The sequence below is a fragment of the Sinohyriopsis cumingii genome, chromosome 1 (genome assembly GCF_028554795.1).
Source record: "Sinohyriopsis cumingii isolate HCF-2022 chromosome 1, ASM2855479v2, whole genome shotgun sequence".
NCBI lineage: Eukaryota > Metazoa > Mollusca > Bivalvia > Unionida > Unionidae > Sinohyriopsis > Sinohyriopsis cumingii.
In genome coordinates, this window is record NC_142961.1 from 56,025,141 (window position 1) to 56,049,201 (window position 24,061).

Here is a 24,061-nt window from a genome sequence, read left to right on the forward strand (position 1 = left end):
TAGATGTCGTTATGGCTTATCAATTTCTAGGTCAGTACAAATATTTTCCTGTATCAGCAACTAGCTGCAATAAACTAGTTGATACATAATATAGTTAAAAGGTTGAATTCCTGTAGAAACAGCCATGTAAAGTTTTGCAAACATAACCGTTTTTCTGTTTTATTTATTTGTCTTGTCTATATTTTGTATTTGCCTTTGAAAAAAAGACTCATTAGAGTCGAAAGCGGTCAGGATAGCAGGATAGCTGGTTGTAGTTTCTCACAGTTCGTTGTCAGTTTATTGCATTTATTTTAATCAATCCCTAACACACGTGATCCCTTGCTGGATCCAGTGCACTTGAAAGGATTGTTATTCGACATATGATTTGTATTCTATATATATATATATATATATATATATATATATATATATATATATATATATGTGTATTGTATTGTTTTTGGCTTTTATCCATGATTATATGTTGTGTATATCAGTAATTATGTTAATGGTGTTCCTGACCATTGACATTTATTATGTAAACAACATATTACATAGATAATATTTCTCTATGAATGTGGATTAAATATTCAGATCATTATTAATAGAAAATATATTTACTTCAGTTTGAAGTTAAATGTACGATCTTGATTCTGACCTTGGAATATTCCAGAATGGAAATTTTCCGTTAAGTTGACAGAGTATTTCCAGAAAATAGTAACTGTGTCCCAGGTAAAGTAGAGGGGTATATAATATTGTTTACATTAGGATTATTCATTATTGCATTAGCATCTGAAGCAGAATCAGTCTTATTGTTATGTTCAGTTTTGAATTTCGTTGGCTTTAATTATTCGAAATAGTATTCACTGGAATTAAAAAGTGCTCAATAGTATTATTGGACTAAATTGTGATACATAAAAGAAAAACTGTTAACACATCACCATATTCCAGGCCATTGGCACATTAGCACATTCGAGACAACAGGCACGTCAACACATTTCATATTGGAATTTATTTGGAACAGCACTGAAATTCAGTTGGAACTTCATACATTTTGACTTGTGATAGAACTGTATGGGCTATTTGGGATTTAATTCACAGTACTATCAGGTCTTTTTAAATTTCACTTTTTATTCTAGGGAAATAAATTTATTGTAGAATTTTACAAAACTTATTGGTTTTCGCTCTCTTCTGCTAGTTAGTTTCAGACCATAAACTCCTCTCTCTCTCTCTCTCTCTCTCTCTGAAAACAGTTCAAGACAGTTATTCTGTGTAAACTGTAGTTACACAATATAAATGTATTGCACTGCATTCTATTTTGCCTTCATGAAAGGTTGTTGGAATACTGCTCAAATATTTGCTGATGAAAGAAAATACACTAACATAGGAGAGCGAGAGCCGATAGGGTAGAAAAGGAGATATTGTTTTTATGTCTATGAAAACATAATAAAATATATATGGGGAGTATTGGAAATTCTACACAACCAATATAAGCGTATGCATATGCATGCTCACAAAAATCACAAACACATTGAATATAACTGGTGTGTGTGTGTGTGTGTGTGTGTGCAAAGAGTGACGCATGACTTTTTACCTTTCCTATATAAACATCTTAGAAACATTGTCGAAATTTGCCCTTTTGATAGCGCAATCTTTTATGTAGATTTATATTTACAGTGTCACAGACAGTCAGTTACTTAATGATAGTGACATATTCAATAATCTGCATTAGAAAACGTGTTTTGCTTCTAGACATAGGGATAGTCATAGGTCTCAATAGAGATAAGTACAATACTATGTCAATGTATTAATTGCATGTTGAATAACCATCTGTTATCAAACTTTTCACTTTTCAGCTTCTATATGTTTCTACATTAAAATTAAAATAAAAGATTTGTAAGAACTGAAACAAAATTGGCCTGTCTCTATTAAATCTACATGGATAAATATACTTTTTTTTTGCATACAAAGCTGTTACAGTAATTACATCACCAGCCTGAGTTTTCTCTTTAATTCAGAAGAAAATATTTTTATGAATTCCAAATGATGTGTGTGACCAGTAGCGGATTTCCCATTTTGCCCAGTGTGGCAAAATTCAAGGAGAGACGCATTTTAAACGTATTAAGGGATAATTTGCGATGGGGAGGGATGGCCAAGATTTCGACTGCCTAAGGGCCTCCACAGGGTTTAATCCGGCACTGATAAGAATACGATTGTCAGATGATGAACGCAAACTTCTTGCAGGAGTGTACACATATGTGACATGAGAGAGGTATTTCGGACCACAGGCAGTCAATGAAATGTAACAGAGAAGCATGGGGGCCCGCACATAAGGGGAACTGCCCACTCCCCCTGGATTTCACTTCTAAACATGTTTTGGCCTACATCCGTAAAACTTAATTCCCATCCCTCCGAAAAATGTATGCATACGCCCTTGGAGAGAAGAGATTTTGTGTTTGATTCTACTGCGAACGGGTAGCCAGCGGAGTTTGTGAAGTCAGGTGGTATGATCGGTTCTTGGTGCTCCAAAGATGATCATAGCTGCAGTCTTTTGGACCTTAAAGTTTCTGCAAAAGACACAATGGCAGATCAGAAAAAGAGTGTTACCATAGTCAAGTCTAGAGAGTACTAATGAACACTCAAGGGCTTTTGTAACTTCAACTGTGATTACAATAGTGCTGATGCATCTCAGCTCCAGGTATGCTGCTCTACAAGTTCTAAAGACATGCAGGTGCAGTGAAAGTTATCAAAGGTAACTGTCAAGTAAGCTTTCTATGATGTCTTCAATGTATTTAATAACCATGTTTGATCCCGATGTATAATTGCGGAGCACAGTTTTGATTCGACTTGCAATATATGCAGAAGCAATTTTGTCGGATACTTTAAGGAGTGAAATGTGTCTCCACTTTGAAATATGTTACTTAATTTTACCTCCTTTAGGTATTCATATAATAACTTCTATTTATGTATGGACCATAATTCCGGAAGTTAATGTCTAAAGTTTATAGCCCTCAATAGAAACTATTATAATTCTACTGTGAACTCATCGTAACCCTGAGTTTTTTCATGAGGCCTTTTTTTAATAGTACATTCGCAGCTTCCATATATGATACAGTACCATGGAAAGAATGAATGTCTGGATAATTAAGTATCATTTCAAGATCGACGTGATTAACTATATATTTTTTATATAAATTCATTTATGATACTTTTGCTTCACGCAAAATTTCTTTCTGACTCTGTTTAATATATTTTGTTTGCATAATTATCAAACTTCAAAGCGTTATCTAATGAATCTAATTCTAAAAACTATAAGAATATAATAAGTCCCATGTCCTTCCTTCAGAAAACAAACTTGTTGCTTCCTGATAATATAATTGTGGTATACCGTGGTATATCGCGGTTTGTTAAAAAATATCGCGGCATAACGCATTTCAAAATATTTCGTGGTAGTGATTTTGGCCGGTTGCCTATATTACTAAATAAAGTGTTCTGCAGTCTAAAATCCATTGATTTGAACAAAAGGTGGCATCATTTTACTGATATAATTTCGATTTTCTAAATTAAACAGATATTTGGTCACTTTCTCCTTCTTAAAATCCATATACTTCTAGATCTAATTTTTACGTCATCCATCTTTTTCTTCCTGATATCTTCTCTTTCTTTTTATTCCCCAAGTTTTTGCTAATTCATATAAATCGCTCCTCTCTTCAGAATTGTTTATATATGCAGTTAATTGGTCTTTCTTTCGGTCTTAAGATTTATCTTAAATGATGCGTATGAAATGGTTGCTTATTTTTAGTAAAAGCAATTTAAAGAAATTGTTTATTTATTACAAATTTAAAGATAAAGGTATATTCTCATAGGTATCTATTTCGTCTGCACTACTCTAATGATAAGACTCCTTTTGCTCTTATATCATGTTCCTAGTCTTTTATTAATAATAAATTATTACATTTGCAAAATGTTTTTTCTTGTAATGTTCTAGTTTTGATAACAATCTTCATTTTTCGAAGAGAATGATTGGTCCTATATCAAGGTTCAACATTTATATGTTTAATAATGGTAAATACATTATTCGACACATGACAGAAGAGCAGTCTGGCTTGTTTTGTTGGATTCCTTTCCTCCAAGTATACATATGGATCCCTTTATTATCTTCTGCTCATGCAGCTACAAAATTATGTTCCACATCTGGATCCATCTTAAACTTTAAATATACCCCAATTACAGCATACTAAATTTTAAAATGCGTTAGATCTTTTAGTATCAAGATAAAAAAATTGGGGTGTTCCTATTTTATTTTATGCATATTCATATATGCAGATAGTTCGTATGAAATGTTACCATTTTTCAATAAAGTGTATATCTTGTAGAAAGTGTATTGAATAATTTTTATGCTTAAGAAATCTAAGTATATTTCTTCTTGTTTTGAGATCCCCAACCCTAGGCATTGCAGTGTAACAAGATGTATTGACTTAGATATAAACTTAAGAAAATGCGTATACTACTGTAATTATATTTGTATGCAGAAAATTGTATTTGGATGATTTTGTATCCAACAAAATGCTGTTATGTATATCTATATGGCGTGATAAACATTTGTCCATGATTGTAGATCGTACTTTAAGATAATGGTCATTTGAAAATTATAATGTTTACGTAGCAAGAGTTCAAGGTCAGTATTGTTTACAGTTCAGCTACGTTTTGCAACCTAGAGTCGTAACAGAAATGGGGTCTCGTCCGGGGTCTGAATATTCTCAAACAGTTCCAAGACATGAAAAGAACTGTCTTTAAAATTTAATTGTCATTGTTTTGGAATATTCATTTTCCTTGGTAAAATTTAATTTAACACATTTGGGAAGTCTTTAGCAAGTATTACCAGTATCATGTAATGTAGAGAACGTGTTATTCAGGGAGTAGAGTGCAACTTTGGTAATGTTCCTCTCTAGTGTGTCAGTTTGGCATCTGATTTAGTCTCAAGATCCGTGGCTGTTGTAACAGCGAATTCTTTACCTGTAATATATATTCAGTTATTACTAGGTAATGACCTAGCTGGAGATAAGGTCGTGGTTAAACCATTAGTAATTGACAAGCCTTTTTGGATACAGAAACGTTGTTTCTATTGAGAAATCCAAATCCCTGATTTGTATCCTGCTTGTGCAGTTACCAGGGTTATGACAAGAGAGCTCTTGGGAATGATGTTAATCAATAAATTATTCCTTGAGCTGATACATTTATTGATTAATCTTTCGATGAGGTCAGGTTTGCTCCTGGTAGTGCCAATATCTATTGATCACAGTGATCCTTTTTGTAAGTACCCATTCTCTTTATCCTAGTCAGGGCGACAAAAGACGGTCACTCATTGTCGAACACGAACATGATATTGAGATCTCATGTTTGTTTCAGATTGTTATTAGTGAAACTGAAGCCACACAAATCCCGGTTTGTTATTTCGTGCAAAATCGGGTCCTTGTGAGAAAATGTAGACTTGTGATGTATGCTGTTATTTGCTGTTAGGGAATCAGTTCAAGAACCATTGGGTTTTAGTCCTTTGGAACTAGTTTTTGGATGAACTACCCTTGGACTATTGAAGTTTCTAAAAGAGAAACTTCTTTCAAATGAAGATCCCAAGTTAAATCTTTTTGCCTATGTCCTTGATTTCAAATAAACGTTGTCACAGGCTTATTAAGTAGAAGAACTAATTTTAACTCTACTCAGTCAAAAATAGAATTAAGGTGTAACAAATATACAAAGGAAAGAGTTTTCTGCCTTGTGATACAGTTTTGGCTCTCTTGTCCATACCGATCATTCTAAATTGATTATTGAAACGTTTCGGACTTTAAAAAATTCAAAAACTCACGTGGAATTCCGTTTCGTAAATCACGCAATTTTTCCCATTATGATCTGTAGTTGTGGCACACGTACAGCTGAATAGTTTGTGTTATTTTTTCTTCATTTTGTAATTCCTTCTGTTTTCATAGGATTAGCAGGAATTGTAATTAATGAAAATATTTTACTATAGATTCTTTTATTTAAGTACGTTCACCATTGAAACAGGAGCATTAATTTTGATACAAACATTAAATTTTCTGTCCTGAAAATGAACCTTTTTTTCTTCATATATTTTATATGAAAGAATTATAAGCGATTGTAGTATCAAATTCTATGTTTTGCTTTTTTATTTCTGATATACGTCACAGCTTCTATCCTCAATGACTTTTGCTCATTTTAGCATAAAAGGCACCCACAAGGTGCAATCCAAATGAAGTGATTAAACAGTTGGTCAAACAAGTAACCAAACAATGGCCAGAGTCAGAGTAGATTGACGCTTTAACTCGACTTTTATTATCTGTAAATCCGATACCGCACGGTTCCTTATCTCTGCTCGTTGTTGTTTGTGATTTTCTATTTTCGTCAACAGTCTCGAACTGAGCCATGCAAATTATTTTATCCTCTATAACCACCAAATACAGTCTACTAATCTTATTGAGACTACTTTGTGCCGCTCCAAGCAGTTTCGAATAAACACATATTTGTGAATGTAATCGTATAGAAATTAATTTGCTGGCATCACCAGAGACACCTGTTGTTATCGATATAGTCGCAAACAATTGTAATTAATGCACCTACGATGGTTGTTGGTGCCATGATTCCTGTTACACCAAGATCGACAGTTGTTGCCGCGGAAAGCCAACTAATAACATCGACAACCAAACACGTTTGTATTTACTATCAACGCGGTTCTCAAGGCGATTTTATTTTGCAGATGTATTACCGCTTCGATTACTTTTTCACGTCGTAACCTTTTTGGTCCATCATATTTTTTCTATTAATAAAGTAACTGCGTAGTACAACTGCTTGAAACTATGACCTTGATCAGGTACCACAAGCACACACACACACACTTCTAAACAATTACCCTCTTTTACTGGCACAAATGTCACACAATAATGGAAAATTCTGATTGAGAAACATTCCAATTTCCGGTGATTGTGCGTTCATGGGGACTAGCACCGTTGTCATTTAAAACCATAATGATTACACCACCAAATGATGTCTGAAACGATCGTTCTCGTCGTGCAACACCTTTTACACGGGCAAGTGCATCCTTACTGAATAACAGTCGAGATGTTTATTGTCTTAGCTGAGTCAATATTGGTGTAACATATTCGTTGGTTAACGTAAACTGTGTGGATTTGTCGGTGAATTCCACATCATCGTTGAAAAAACGATTCCTCAGCGTTTTTACACCTGGAGGTGCAGTCAACGATTGGGCGTTTTCACGTGCTAATGCTATAACACCAAGTTGACCTCTAGTTGATACTGGCTTATTAGGGTGGTCCCAATTATCAATTTCTATTTGGCCTTTAAGAAGATTATATTTCAGTGTACAAGAGGGTCTGGTAACACATTTTAGAAGCAGTCACCTGCAATGTAAGCATTCACTGTCAATTGGTCTAGTACTCCATCGGTAAATTACTCAACTTCATTACCGCGGCCAGAATCCATTACTTATATGCAACGACAAATCTAATCTTAAACACAAGTACCAAAAACGGTTAAGTAGCCGTCTAGATAGATGTGAAATGCTTCAAACTGAATTCTCATCTGTGGCGACTATCGATATATTGATGTTGTCCACTACGGATTTTCCCCGATTCTACCACAGTAAAAGGCGTGGCTAGTGAGCAGTTATTGGGTGTTGAATACATGCATGCAATGCCTGCATGGAATGTTTTTAAAAAGTTGTGCTTGCTGTGTCGGTGAAGCAATCTGTCAAGATTCTTTATCAATACATAATGAAATAATAATTCTTAACCAATCATACCATTCAGCAGCAAAACACCGATCTCAGTTCGTCCATGCTGTTCATGTGGGGATAATGAAGGAGGATATAAAAATAAAAAAAAAACTTTATCCGAATTAAACACATTAACAACAATACCTGGGTTAAGTGTTTAAAATTTATTCAGTATGGCCTTAGTAACCTGCACAAGAAATTTGATATTACCAAAATTAAGTTCACCCAAGTGCTGCCGGTATTTTCAATGCTGGTTTTGAATATCACTAGCGGGATATGACGCTCACAAAATTGCCAGTTCAAAGCTTGTTAGAATTTTCTATATTTATCAATGACCATGGCGGAACATATTATAGTGGTGGAATATAACTCGATCAACGAAATGGTTGGTATGGGGAAATATATACTACAAGATGTGCTCGGTAAGTCAATAGCCCATCCTGATCTTGCATTGGTGTATTTTTCCGACGACTCTAGAATCTTTTCAATTCCTATATCGATTTCATCATCGACAGCTTTAAAATGTGTGTTTATTGCTCAGGATTGCACGAGCACATCTGTGAATCCATTATGTAGCTTTTTAAATCCATCCTTGTCTGATGACTTTAGATTTTAGTAACATAAAATAAATGCGTATTAAGAACAATATCTGCTTTTACTCCAGAGGGACTGGAGTGTTGTAACACCGATATGATTACATGAATCATATTTGATAACAGTTGCCGAGCGTCTTTGCTTGGGTGTTATGTGTGTTGAATAATCGCCACAAAATTTTCTAATTCATCACTGCGCTTATGAAACTTCAGTTCATGTATTTGTGATGGCTGTGCTTTTTCACGAACATACTCAGCAATTTCTGTAGTAATAGCAGATGGAATACGACTGCGGTTTTGTTAATCCCATTGACGGTTTTGTTGCTCCTTAAACACACATAATTATGGAAGTGTATCAGCTTATCTTGCACCTGCTGGTATTCATATACTGCGCTCACGTGCTAATTATTTCATTTGTTGTACAGTTGTTGCATTAGCAACCAGTGATGGATTATGTGGTACAACAAGTTGATCCAGTGCAACTATTCAATCCCAGCGATTAAGAAATATCAGCTTTTCGCATACGACTTTGTATTTGTATTCCAAGCTGTCGCGCGATTTATTTTAGTTGATGCAGTGAGTATGCTTATAAAATGTAATCTTTATCTAATTGAAAAGTCCGTCATTAATTTCTTTTAATATTGTTATTCAACTAAGATCATAAACTGCAATCGTTTCAATCGTAGCTATTATTTATGTGTCTATTTCAACGCCGTCAGGTGCTTGTGCAGTGAAAGGTATTTTTACACAGGTCACATGTTCAGTGAATGTCTGACAGCGCGCGCTATATTAATCTAGATGGATGGCAAAGTTGATAGCGTGATTTGACTCCCATACCACATTTAAGACATGGTCTAGCACTTGTACGCTACGCTAGCAATTTTGATTTACAGTATTCATAGTGGCATGTTTTGCTATATGGTTCATATTTTCCAAGGCATGCACCTTTGAAGTTATAACTGCCCAATGTCGATTAACTTTTATATCTGTGAAAGTTTAGCTAATTGATCGTAAACACAGTAGCTTTTCTCCAGTTGCCGCCGTTTTATCTCGTTATAAGCCTCCAGTGATATTTTATAGAAAAACGTATGGAATAAGTCACTAGTAACACGAATATGTTAATCAGCTCTTTTTAGTTAATAATGTGGTGTGCCTATTTAAGGGTCCTCATGGCGAAGTTTCTTTGCAGCATTAAATAAAATATCTTTCAGAAATGAGTCTGCGCAAATAACCTCAAATAATTGCAATGCCAGTAGCTGGTACAGGAAAGCAACATTTCCATTGGACAGAATGTTACTACGTAATCAAAATGAATTGCATTCATTTCTGTATGAACTGTAAGGAGAACAACTTTTCTAAGAATGCCCACTTTTTTAAATAGAGTCACGTGTATATCATAAGATAAACACTGCCAGTTAAGGTAGACACGAAGTAAGCATTAAAGGAAAACAACATTCTAACAATTTGAAGAAGAAAAAAAAATATTTTGGCCTCCATAGGTTGAAGAACTGGTGTTATGATGACCTTATTACGATCAAGCAGGACAATCCCAAGTGCTATAAATAGCTACGTAACAATAAAACCCCAAACATGTATTACTACGCTCAATTAAGATTTCTGTTTTTTAATGATGCAAACAAAATAAAATAACGAATAACTGAAATTTCAATTATAAGAGTTTAACGTTGTGTTTTCTGAGTTTATCGTGGTATAAGCTGTCAGTTACCGACTCATGCGTCTTACATAACGCCCTTCGGACATTATTTGCTGTTGGAGTCGGCAACTGACATTTTATACCACGATAATTTCAGAATTACGTTGGTACCAAATAATGTCAAGCGTATTGTAAATATCCTCAATATATTTTGGGTTCTTTGTTCCTGATAATAGCTGTTGCTAATTTCCTCAAGTATTTTCGCTGCTTTACTGTTGTTGCATTGTTGTATATCATTTCGTAAAACGTGTTGTTGTTTAGTGAATGTTGATGCCATTGATATATAGTTACAAACAAATACAAAAAGAACTTTCCCAAAAAAAACAGTTGCCCAATTGATTACTGCTTGAATATTTGCTCATATAATCAGATGATTCACTCGATTCAGATGCTTCAGCTTTACAACGTGGTTTAATCAATGTCAGGGATTTCAAATGTACAATATCAAATAAAGTTTTAAAAAATTGTTTTTCTGCTCATAAGCTTGACCAAGCATGCATCGTTGCTTCTCTAAGACAATTTCTAAGTTTATTAAATGTATCAGTATGTTTTGCCATTGTGTTTGAAAACGTATATAACATCTTTTGAAACTCTTTGATAGATATGTATTATGCATTCAAAAGAGACAGTATTTAATATTTTCTGATAATTTTAATACTTCATTCATTGGGAAGACGCAGTTATTTGAGATCTCTATAAATTCTGTGTGACCTGTGAATTTTTCTCCATTATATATATATATATATATATATATATATATATATATATATATATATATATATATATATATATATATATATATATATAAAATGGATTTGTTTAAATTGTCTATTAATATTTATGTAATGCTGTCGGGCATTTCTGCGCACTTAAAGTTTTCGTCTCCAATATTGAAGCAAAACGCATACCGAATTCGACAGATTGATGAAAATACAATAAAGCAAAGCTTCCATTTGAAAAGAGGCAATTGTCACTAGAATATTCCGTACAAAATAATATTAATATTTGGACACAGTGGATATCACCCCCGTGTTTTCCTGACTTACGATATGTCGGCCTATTCTGCGCACAGCTTTGAAAAGATGTAGTGTTTAAACTGTCGGGCTATGGAATTGAAATACATTACTTTGGACCGTTTCTGTCAGCAGTTCAGTCGAGCAGTTAGGTCAGATTTATAGCTAGTTTTACAAAATTCAGCGTAAAAATGCCAATAAATGGCATGATATATTAAGCAAACCAAACCGATATTGTAAAAAATTTAATAAAGTTCAACACTTTATAAAAAAAAAAAAGCTATTATGTGGAAGAGAAACAACAATGAATAGGATATAATGTGTTTACAACGTATTGTTGATGTCGAAAAATTACTAAAGAATTTAAAAACAGACTATTTGCCGGGGAATTTCTTGAGAATATATGTTCTGCGGCAAGTTGACACGTTGGGTAGCAGACAATTTTGTTCGTGTGGGACAACTTCTTGCAAAATTGGAACTTGGATTAAAATGCAGTTTTTTTATGGTATACATTTTCATCTTTTATACAGTATATTTATTTGCATGATTTTAAAAGATACATAGTATTTTAGTAAATAGTATTTTCTGGCTAACCGGTTCAAGAAGGTCATGGAGTCGGTCTTCACGTTGACATCACATTTTCAATTGCAATTATAGTCGAAATGCGGGATATTGTTGTACACTTTATGAATAAACTTTCCTTAATTAAAGTACGAACGTTCTTTCTTGATACAAAAAGAATTTTTGAACAAAAAATAACATGTGATTCAATGTTTACAGAAATGACGTATCGTTGCGCAAAATTACCCGTTGCTTGAAACGGGTAAATAACGGATGTATTTCATTGAGTGTAGGACAATACGCAAGTTCTTGGCCCACGAAATGAAACATATCCGCTATTCATTCGCAGCAAGCAATGTTTTATTTTTTATTTTATGCTTAAACGTATTGACTTGCAAGATGTATAACAGATTAAGTATTAACTTATCTTGTGTCTTAATCAGATTCCTTACGGATCCCGCGCTATGCCAAATAGGGCCATGATTCCATTTCGGGTCAATAAAAACCGTAGTTTTTGTCCATATTTCATACTCACAATCACAGTAAAAGGCATCGCAAAATAAGGAATGACTCCTTCCCAATCAGTCCATGGTAGAAATCATTTCACAGTGAAAGATATAGCCAAACAGAACCTCTCAATTTAGATAGAACTACATGGCTCCACACCCAACTGGTAATATTTCAGCCTAGATCTGACCCCATAGGAAAATATTTAAGATTGTTAAGTTTGGGGATCATCACAGTTTTGAGGATTGAAATGTGTCATTATTGGTACCAAAATACATGTACATCTGAGTCATTGTAAAATGCTACTTATGGTTGGTACATATCTCCGTACCTTTTATTTTAGGCACTACTGTCAAGGCTGTTCAGGACTGACAGTGCATTTTATTTGCAAACAGTATATGCAGAGGTACAGATTGTGTACAGTTTCTGTAAGTTTTATACACAATCCAATCCTTGCCATCAATTCCAAAGTGTCATTGACATTTCTTTTTCAGTGCATGCAAATTCCATATTGCTGTACACTGCTTGAAAGTCCGTGGATAAAAAAGGTAAGGAATGTTTGTTATTGTAAGTTATTCTTTGACACACTTACTGCTGCTGCATGTCACAGGATACTTTAACTGAAGGGAAGGAAATTGGACATCATCACTATATTTTTTTATCCATTTCTTCCCAATCAGACTCAGCACCTCCCCCACCTATTCTGAACTGTGCATTCCCAATAGCCCACAAGGTGATTCATTAACTCGCATGGTTCAAAATCAGTCCCCTAGCCAGTTGCATGCCAGTTTGTTTTGGTCCCAATAGTAAGATCAGCCTAAGGAAACTGGTGTCCCCATGTGCAATTAATGCAATATTTTACTGATATATGTAGCCAGTTTCACATGAAATGTCATTGTTGTTTTGAAATTTGTTGATTTGGATTGAATTTGGAGGTCTTCTCTTCCAATGTGTCATTCTGTTAAATTTGCTTCAGTAAGTTCTGACTGGCAAATATTTTTTGCTCCAGCAAAGTGTTTACTGTTCTTGAACAGCTTGAGTGAATCACCTTGTATTCATTTTTAAAAAGGGAATGAGTCAGTACTTTTAGTTTTTTTTAATGATGGAAACAAGTTCATGTGGTTGCAGCAGTTGTTTTGCATCTGCAGAAAGCATAGTGTGAGCAATTCAGTAATTAAATTTCAACCAGAATCATTTGTCTTTAACATTAGATGCTTTAAAAAAAAACTTTGACATAAATAATAGCCATTTTTAACAGCACATAAACCCATGGTGTTAATATCATAATGTTACAATTAATAGATGAGTCACCATGTCATCACCAACATAACAGCCTTGGTTGTATTCAGTTGAAACTGAATGATTTCTTCCATTATTTTCATTACAAAGTTTCTGGAATAGCATTAAAAATTAAATATTGAGGTATTTCATTAATTCTTGAAACATTACTGACTGTTATTTTCAAGACATCATCAACAGGACTGTTTTTCTCACATCTAGCCAGATGAACTTCCATCTAAGACATGTGAAGAACAGATTCTTATGAAACAACATATTTAAACTGAGACTTGATGACATCTCAGCAGTTAATGAAATGTCTAAATTTCTTTTGTTTGTTATTCTTTAACTTTAAAATAAAAATATTGAAGAAATCATTCAGTTTCGAAAGCTTGAAACTATTGGCTGTGTTGCTGTTGGTGATTACACTTCATCTAGTTATTGTGACATCAATAAATTTAATTTTTAATGCCAACCATGGGCTTGATGGCAGTTCAAAATGGCCTGTATTTTCATCCAAGGATTTTCTTATAGCATATGATGGAAAAAGACAGGACATTCCAGTTGCTATTGACATTCATTAGAGGCATTCAGAACATGCTCTTCCCTATCGATGTGAGTAAAAAAACCTTTGACTTTCAGAATTAGACATGTTAGTAATACAGTAGTCCCCCTCTTATAAGGCCACCCCTAATGCAGCAGGGAAGTGGCCTTATAATGCGGGTGGCCTTTCTAGAGGGGGATGACAAATGCGAATAGTAAATACATATGAAAAAAGTCACAAGTACATTTAATTTTAAATATTTAATATTTTAATTAAAAAATTACATGCATGATGTGAAATAAACGTAAAACAAACTTTGTCATCATTTGCAAAAGAATGCTATGAATAACCACTGATACAGTTTTAACACTGTCTTTATAATTATGTTACAGTTCACATCACGTCACTTTGTTGGTAACAATCTAAAAAACAAACCAGTCTCATCACATTAAAAATATCCTTGCTGTCATATCCCCTGCATATATCGTTTAGTCTTTTGTTCCAGTCTTCGACAACTTCATTATTAACATCAGCTGATTCGCCGCTAATGACAGAACACTTGATACTGTGTCGCACTTGAAATCTGCAACCATCCGTTACTTGCGGTAAAGTCGTCATATCCCAGTTCAACTGACAAAATTTTTGCTTTTTCTTGTCTTTCAAATCAGGATTCAAACGTCTCCTGGCTCAAACAATCTTCCTTTCTCCGTCCATTTCACCTTTCCACTTCTGCAGAATTGTTTCATTATCTTTCACGATATTGTTTATCTGAGTCTTCCCGACGTTAGTTTTCTGCAAGGATCCTTGACGCGCACCCCCCCCCCCTCCGTCAGTTGAATTACTTTCACGTTCTCCTCTAAACTGAGAATTTTTATTTTCCTCGATGACATGTTGATCTTTTTGCAGTAAGTTATTCATGTTGCCAACTACAATACTGATAAAACAATTTTTTATTCATCTAAACAAATTGCCGTGCGTTTTTAAAGGAAGTAATCTTGTCACGTGATTCGTTAGTCGCAGTCTGGTACCCTATTGCTTTTATACATTTCTTGAAACTAGATGAGAGAAGCCAAAACGGCTTCGATATGTACCATTAACATCAAGCAGATTTGACCTCGCGGCCGCTAGGATTCGTAATTTTGACAATTATTGTCAGTAGTAATAGCCACTGATTACCAAAGTGAACAAGCTCAACATCTTACTAAGGGAAGCCATAAAGGCTATTAAACCATTTTACTGCTGACTTGGGTATTGTACATCGATACTGCCACTTCTCAGCTGTTTCTACTGTTCGATAATTGTATTCTTAACAATTATCAGTGACTAAACCGGACATCTTATGATAACACAGCAATAAGGCTAATTGGATTACATGTACGTACCCTTTTGTATGGATTAAAATTTGAGTCTTTCTCGGTTTTTATGGAATAAATTTGGCTTCTCGTGAGGCGTAAATGATATAATATTAACCTTAGTGGTAAATGTACTTTACTCAACACTTCTTTCAGTAACGAAAACCTGACATCGGGAAACAGAAATCGGATTACTTAACACACGTTATGAATACAATACTGGTTCTGGATACATATTCAAATAAAATGCGGCCGCTTGTGAGGGGTAAATTTTATGATTTTGCACTTATATGCTGGCCGCTGGTCGCGTTAGCCGGGTGGCCTTTCGCGAGGGGTACTTTTGAACACAAACTCGTCGGTGCCAACGGATTCTGGCCGTAGGGAGCGGGTGGCCGCTGGTCAGGGGAGCTGTTCAAGAGGGGGACTACTGTAGTAGTAATACTTCCTGAAAGAAAAAGTTTTGATTTACTAGTGTTAGAAGAAAAAGCAAACTTTTACCCTTTGACCTATGTGAACCTGTTACAATGGTAAAATTTTCTTGTGATTCTCAGGAATAATTGTGGCAAGTTTCATATTCCTGTCTTTCAGCACAGCATTGGTTACGCTCTTGAGAAAATTCAATCTGCAATTTTTTAAATGACTCGCTTTTCATTATGGGGGAGCTGGACTTGGGTGGTATTTTGCCGTTAATGAATACTATTCTGTGTAATATCAATATGGTCATTGTATGGGTGCGATCGACAGATATTATGCACTTTTGAGAAAGTGACAGGCTTAACTTTACATTTGCAACATGCACAATGGGGAGAATGTTGGCACACCTCTATGCAGCCTTCACATCCTTTGGCTGAAATTTCTTTACATATTGTACTTGTGGAAATTGTACATAATCTATCAGTATTAGCACACAGCTAACCAACATGGGTGCTCCCAATGTACTTGAAAAATCAGCCTGATTTAGTCTAAGATACAATATTTTGAGCAGTTATTAAGATAGGGAAAAGGAATTTTGCCAGAATAGGCAAAACCAGCTTCTGAAAGTGCAATGAATGAATGATAATAAATTAAAAAAAAAATATATATATATATATATATATATATATATATATATAGTTGAAATATGTGTTATAAGCTCATTATTTTATAATTTAATAAATTGAAGTCCACGAAGTGAAAATGACTAAACATAGCTAGCAGATTTTTTTAATAGGTACACATCTGAAGTAAGGCCAAACTGTATATTATGTAATCCAAATTGTACCTATCAACCAAATTAATGTACAGGATATCTCATAATAGTGCTCCTGAATATTTACAATCACTATTCCAGTATAGGCTACCTAGTAATACTCCCCACCTGCAATCCATGTCTACCAAACAGTTTAAAATTCCCAAACCAGATAAGGAATTATTTTTAAAAAGTTTCCAATACTCTGGAACTTTGCTCTGGAATAGTATTCCAGTTGAGATTAGAAATGCACACTCTGATCCTTCTTCTAAACCCAGTATATCCAGTGGCTTCAGAGATGCAGCTTAAATAAATAAATTCCTTTGTATGACAGCCTCAAGGTAGATTAGTTCTTCAGTTAATTGTGTTACCCTCTTTAAGAAAGTAATTAATATTATTAAAGCATAGGAGTCAAAGGCTTCCATGATAAAATGTTTTTATTTTTAAATTTGAACAATTTTTTTTTTCTTCTCTTTCATTTTTTTAAAAACCAGATCTAGGTAAAAATGGCCCCAGGCCCAGGTCCAGGTCCAGGCCCACCATATGACGTTCAAGTAACAGATGAGGATATTACATCTCCCAATATTGCACCAAGTGGGCAAAGGATGCAAGGTTACTGAAATATTTAAATACTTGCATAATTTTCTATAGCGCATGGGGATACTTTGACCATTTTATATCAAACATGTATATATTTCTGTTCAGATGAATGATTCATATTAAGTGTGTGTGATTTGGATTTTTAACATAACTTTAACAATTTTGAAGTCATATCACTATAATGTCTGCAGTGTGGCAGTTTATAGTGATGTCTAGCACTGGGGCACCTTGCTGCAGACATGTGGCATCATGTCACCCCCAGTCACATTATCCTGACATCAGGCTGATCAGTCCTAACACTAACTCTAAATGCTGAGCACCAAGCGAGGCAGCTGTTAGTACCATTTTTATAAGTCTTTGGTATGACTTGATCAAGGTTCAAACCCATGACCCCTGGCATCTGAGCAGATGCTCTAACTACTTAGGCCACTGGAGTGGTCAGTTGCTATTAAGAAAGATAATGACTGCTGGACATGTAACTATTTGTCAATGATATTATCATGAAATAGTGCTGGCTTGCTTTGGCACTACTATCAGTGTGTAAAGTTTTTATCAAAAATGGCTATTTGACAAAATGTGCAAGATTACAAACTGCAGCTTCAAAAGTACACTCATCTTTGTGGAAAAATATTACAATATCATTGCTAAAAATATTCGTTTTAAAATCTAATGACAAGTCTCGTCAAATTTTCCTTATATTGCACATGAACCACATGAGCTCGATGTTAGTGTTTACTTTTCTCTATATAGAGGTTTCAGGTAAGGAAGAAAAGTCAACGCTGATGCCAAACAAGTTCAAGTTTGAACATGAATATCAACATACATTTCACATCCATACCAAAGTGGATTATAGTGACCTATTATTTTTCTTTATTGACATTTTTATTCCAAGCACTATTTAAGTATTAGTGGTACACATTCTTAAAAGTTTTGCATATTTCATCTGCATGGTAATGACTTTGCTATATCAAAAAACTATTTTGATGTCAACCAGTTGTCATACTGAAGTCACTGTGCATTTAGTCTGCGTTTTGACAATTTTGGTTGTGAATAAATGTATTCCAAACATTACAGTATGGCATATCTCAAATAGACCTAAATCAGTATCATTGATTATGCATGCCACTTGGACAAATCATATTAGAAATGTGCTTTCAAACCTTAGTGTAGACGCTAAATATTGGGTTCAAATCAAGCTTTAAATTATAATTATTTCTGCAATTTCTTTAGTAAATGTTGTAATGCTATAAATGTGCTGTGAAAAAACATTTGTTAGAGCACACTAAATGAGTGTGAACCAGAAGGCTTAAAGTTTGTTTTATGTGTTCCAGCAAAAGTTTGCACACAGCAAACTGCATACAGTTGTTATTCATAAACATGTATGTTCAGTCATTAAATGCATTAATGAAACAAAATACAGTGTGACCCTGCTATAACACAGTTTTTGGGAGCCATAGAACCCAACCGTGTTATAGACCGAACCGTGTTATAAGCAACCAGGTCAGTTTACGGTTTGGTGGGTGGGTGGGCTATAAATGTGGGTGGTAAAATACGTGCTTCATTGGCACAATTACCATCTTTAACCGATGCATATTAAGTGAGAAAATACAGCTGTAGTGAAAACAGAGAAGGCATATATAATAATTTACTTTATTTAGAGAAACATGGATTGGTATGCATATGTGTATACTTATTATATATACATGTACACGTTTAATGTATAGCATGAATAGAGTATCAATACTGTATACTCACCCGTTAATCTCATCACATACATTGAATCCACAATACAAGTAATTCCATCGAAAATATGCACACACACAGATTTAAAATATTCAGTAATTTTGTCACAGGTCATATAGGTCTGAATTCAATGGAAAAGCGTAGCATAATCACATTATGGATGATGAAGCACATTTACTTTTCAGTACATCCCAAGTCAGTAAAAGTTAGTTTGTGTTTTAAGCCACCATTGGTAGCATTCATAAGCATAAACTTTTTCCCTACTAAAAGGAAACTTTCATGAAACAGTAAACATGTTCCAGTCACATTGGAAAATGAAAAAATCCATCAAATTCCACTGCTTTTATTTAAGTTTGGTACTGACTTCCTTTGAAGAGAGGTTCTTGGTTTTTATTAAAGATTGTAGTTGGTTTTCTTTGATGAAGGTTGCATGTGTTATTGAACTCACTGCAAAAGGACAGCTTTGGAGAACCAAACAAATGCTCATTTCTGATTGTGGTGGCAACATCAAACAATTGTATTGCATGATTGAGACTTTTTTTCCATTTGCTTAGTACGTTTTCACAACAATCGGTGCTTCAGAGGTAATCTAGCAAACTATTTTATCTGGTACAAAAAAAAAGGAATTGGCCATCATTTGGTCGATTGTAGTTACTGTTCCTCCCTCCTAATGAATAGACCAACAAGTAAAATGTTGTGTTTGTTTGTTTTTGTTATTTTACATTTGTGGTGCTGCCTTGCATGCATGCATCAGAAATTTAACAAAGGGTCAGCGGATGATAGAGACAAAGGTGTTCTGGTCTGATGACAGGGATTACTACAGAAAATGTGAGTGTTCTGAAGAATTTAATTCTGAGTGAAAAGAAGAATAATTTTACTTACCATCCACATACAGATGTCAGTCTATGTAAATATATTAATTACTAGCGAGCGGCAAAAAATCAGACAAAAGATAGATTATGAGATAATGCCACGTCTGGTTGATCTCTGCTACCAGAAATGTCAACAACAAAAAAAGCGGGTATCTCACAACATACAGTACTCATGCTAGATGTCAATATAAGTGGATTATGATATAACAATGCACTGTTAAGATGGTTTGTCAATATGGACATAGAATTTGTTATGTAACAATAGATAAATTTCAGTGCATTTTATATCAAATTTGTGGCTTCCTTTCATGGGGCCTCTGAATTTCTCCACTCCAAACCAGTGGTTGTATATACAAGTTTAAACAGCCAACGATGTCGGCAATAAAATAATTATCGGCAGATGGTTTATTTTGCTGCCAATAAGGAAAAAATATCGCAATTTGCGACATTAGCGAAGCTTTATGCAATTTAAGAATAACATTTTGCATGTTATTTTTCGTACTTTTAAGAAGAAAAACTAATTTTTGTGTATGAGAAAAATACATATAAAATTTCAGGAGCCATGCCACAATCATCTTGTGTTATTCATACATGACCTCTTCCTCAAAATGATAATAAATTTGTTAGGTTTTTTTCTTCATACTTTTAAGAAAGATTTTTTCTTCTTTTGTCTACAAGAAAAATAAATGTATATCAAATTTCGGGAACTACAACACTAACATGTTATATCCGAATTTGTGTCATAACAGATCGTGTTATACCGGGGTCACACTGTATAAACAAAAGCTGTTTCTTAGTGTTTGATAGGGAAGGTCACACAACTGCACGTCAAACCAGCTGTATAACTGGCCTTGTCTTGTAAGAAAAAGAAATGCATTTAATCCTTGAACACCTGGCTGTAACTAAACATAAACACACACACACACACACCTCCCTTTATATATTAACATTTATCCCCAATTTGAATGTGTTGGTAGTTTTTATATACTTCACTTGTGACAAATGTAAAAAAGTCAAATGTACACCAAAAACTTTGAGATCACATTGGCTGCTCAACAGCTTCAATACAGGATTGGAATTATTTTATTTTTCAGTTTCTTCTTTAGTTCTCAAATGACCTATTTTTCCTAACTTCTGAAAACTGGATATGAGAAAAGAAGCTCTTCACAGATATACTATGAACTATAAATGCAGTACTGACTTACAACATAGATTGTAAGTTGTTGTTTTGTTGTTTGTTTTCTTTACAGCAAGCAGCAATGTTCAGACAGCTCGGGGAGAAATTGATACATCTCACGAGGAACCATTGAGAAGTGTTCTTGTTAATTTCACAATGCATTCAATCAGTCAAGCCACCTCAGTGCCTGCAATGGATGTAGCAGCTCTCTCACTACTGGACATCCAGAATCCTCCTCTTCCTCCTCCTCCATTTACTCCTGGCCATATACCTGACCAGATTTCAACATGGCAAGACATCTCTCCCATGGGACATGAACTGTCTACCTCAGCACCAGGATATGGACATAACTCTTGTAGTGGGCAAAATTCAGTTACCTCTATTGATCCAAACCAGTTATTTGCAAATGGCAAAGAGTTACAAATTAGTAACAACATTGCAAGTTTGGATCCAGCAAAAGTGTCCTCAGAAGCCATGGCCACTTCATCTACAAGATTTGAAACATCTTCTCGTCATGATGCATCATCCTTCGAGATATTAATGCCACCCCAATTTTCAGAATGTGCTTCTAATGAATGGAGAGATACCATTGCAAGACAGAGTGACCCAGACTTTCCAAATAGTATGCCGCCATCACGTGGAAACCCTTGTGCTCAAAATGATGTCTTCACTGCACAGTACAGAAGGAACCAACAGCGATCACAAATTGGACAGGTATGTGCAGAACCTTGGGAATAATATTTATGGTATGACTTTGTTGAAAAATTGTCAACTTTTTTTCAAGGATGCCATGCTGTATGTCTGTTATGCCGAGATTGTCACCAGAGAAAATTTGGTTGTAATGTGTGTTTAGTGGTCTCCCTTCTAAGGTTAATTTGAATATTTGTGTTATGTTATCTGTTCCATAATTAATATCTATGCCGGTAACATTTTCTCCCACTGAGAATATATACGAATTACCTCATGTATCACACCCATTAAGGGTTTGAGTACACTCTCCTATGGTTCAGTATACATTAAGGTACAGGTAACTCCTTGTATAAAGGAATAACAGCACAACCTGTCTAACATAAAAGGGCAGTTTGAGGCTAATGTATTCCTTGCTATCTAAAAATATATTAATTGACATACGAAAAAGATAGGTGAAATTTTGTATTATTAATGAATGTACTCTTGCTTCCCAACTGTTATTTTATGTGTATAAGCATTTTTTCCTTAATAAAAGGTTACAGCAATGAGAAAAACATCTTTCTTCACTAAAGGAAAAAGTAGGTCATTTGGGTCATTCAGTTGTTTACCTCATGTAAACAGAGGGACATATTTAGTATGCACTGTATACAACCAGGTGAGCTTACGCATGACATTACATTACATTGTCATTATTTTGTTATTCAGAATAATGTCAGAATAGTCATTGGGGCAGTGTAGTACATTGTCATTATTTTGTTATTCAGAATAATGTCAGAACAGTCATTGGGGCAGTACAGTACATTGTCATTATTTTGTTATTCAGAATAATGTCAGAACAGTCATTGGGGCAGTATAGTACATTGTTGTTATTTTGTTATTCAGAATAATGTCAGAACAGTCATTGGGTCAGTGTAGTACATTGTCGTTATTTTGTTATTCAGAATAATGTCAGAACAGTCATTGGGGCAGTGTAGTACATTGTCGTTATTTTGTTATTCAGAATAATGTCAGAATAGTCATTGGGGCAGTGTAGTACATTGTCATTATTTTGTTATTCAGAATAATGTCAGAACAGTCATTGGGGCAGTGTAGTACATTGTCATTATTTTGTTATTCAGAATAATGTCAGAACAGTCATTGGGGCAGTGTGGTCACAAGAAGGGCCCCAAGGACAGTCACACAGACTTCATCTATTTATTGCTCCAGGTGCACACAAAAAAATCTTTGTGCATTGTGCAAGTTATGTTGATATTCCACATATTTGTGGCCTTATATGTATGTATCAAATGAACAATGAGAGGAAAACAGTGTATCCAAAGATTAGCATCCTGAAAACTTCACATTATCAAGTTAATAAGAAACATGCATGTGACACTTGTGTCCTGCTCACATTGTTGGTGTTCAGTATTCAGTTAACAACAGGTGTCAAACTTCTAGCTTGAGTTGCCCAATAGAACACCTGTTTTGTGTCAACTTTGGTCATTAGGCAGTCTTTACAGATCACTTCTTGTGTCTCAGGAATAATGATTTTGTTAATATTTGTCAAAAAGATAAAAGGTATTTGCTTGACAAATGGTTATCAAAATTGGTTGCTTGCAAGGAATAATTGTTTAAAGCAGTTGTCACCAAATATATTTAGGAATAAACACAACTTCTTACATACCAAAACAATACCATATATTCCATATTTTTGTCTTCGTATATTAGTCTAATCTGAACATAGTGAAGCTTAATTTATGCCATAAACATACATGCCAACCATTACTCTTTTGCAGTAATCAATATGCTTTTTTTCACCTAATTATGTCTTACACTTGCTAGTATGTTGATTACACCTTTTTGGTACATTAAGAAAAAAATTAAAAATAAAGCAATAAAGAGTAATGTTTATTGCCTTTATTATCATCTCTTTAATCCCACTTATCATATAAATTTCTCAAAAAGAAGACTACTGTGTAAGAATAGAATACGAGTACATTTGCCTTCCCAAGACTTTTTACATTTGCTTTCCAAATTTTGGTTTATAACAAGTGTATATGACAATTTCAAGAAAACAGACTGGTTTCTTCAGTTTGAAAATTTGCCTCACAAAGTCTTGAAAGTAATAATGCATATTGCTTGTGGACCAGTCTATACCTTTATGGCAACAGAAGTTTAGCGAAACAGGCTTTATCAATGGGGCACATGGATGTTATATGACTGAAAAATGTTAGAGCATATGGGTGTTTTTGAACTTCAAAACATGTCAGATTAGAAAAAGGATAAATCAGTAGTACTTTACAAATATGAAATGAATAATATGAGAGTGATTTAATACAGCACTATTGAGAGAAATATCATGCTCATTGCAGAATTTGTGGACTTTCTGATAGTTTAGTAATAGCAAGACATGTTGACTAGTTGAAG

General features: G+C 34.4%; 1 protein-coding gene across 5 annotated transcripts in view; it reads left to right on the forward strand.

The window, feature by feature from the left end:
* The window catches only part of LOC149806907 (uncharacterized), a 70,436-nt gene that overhangs the window by 26,114 nt on the left and 20,261 nt on the right, over positions 1-24,061 (forward strand). For 4 of the 5 annotated variants that reach the window (XR_016421303.1, XM_089959529.1, XM_089959520.1 and 1 more), the window contains 3 exons: positions 12,666-12,719; positions 17,068-17,185; positions 21,039-21,679. Coding sequence is in view for 4 of the 5 variants with exons in the window: in XM_089959529.1 (XP_089815655.1) it covers positions 17,080-17,185; positions 21,039-21,679 (747 nt within the window). In the remaining variant the exon portion in view is untranslated. Of the gene's footprint in view, positions 1-1,989; positions 2,732-12,665; positions 12,720-17,067; positions 17,186-21,038; positions 21,680-24,061 lie in introns of those variants that run through there. The other variant, XM_089959548.1, reaches the window with a different exon arrangement.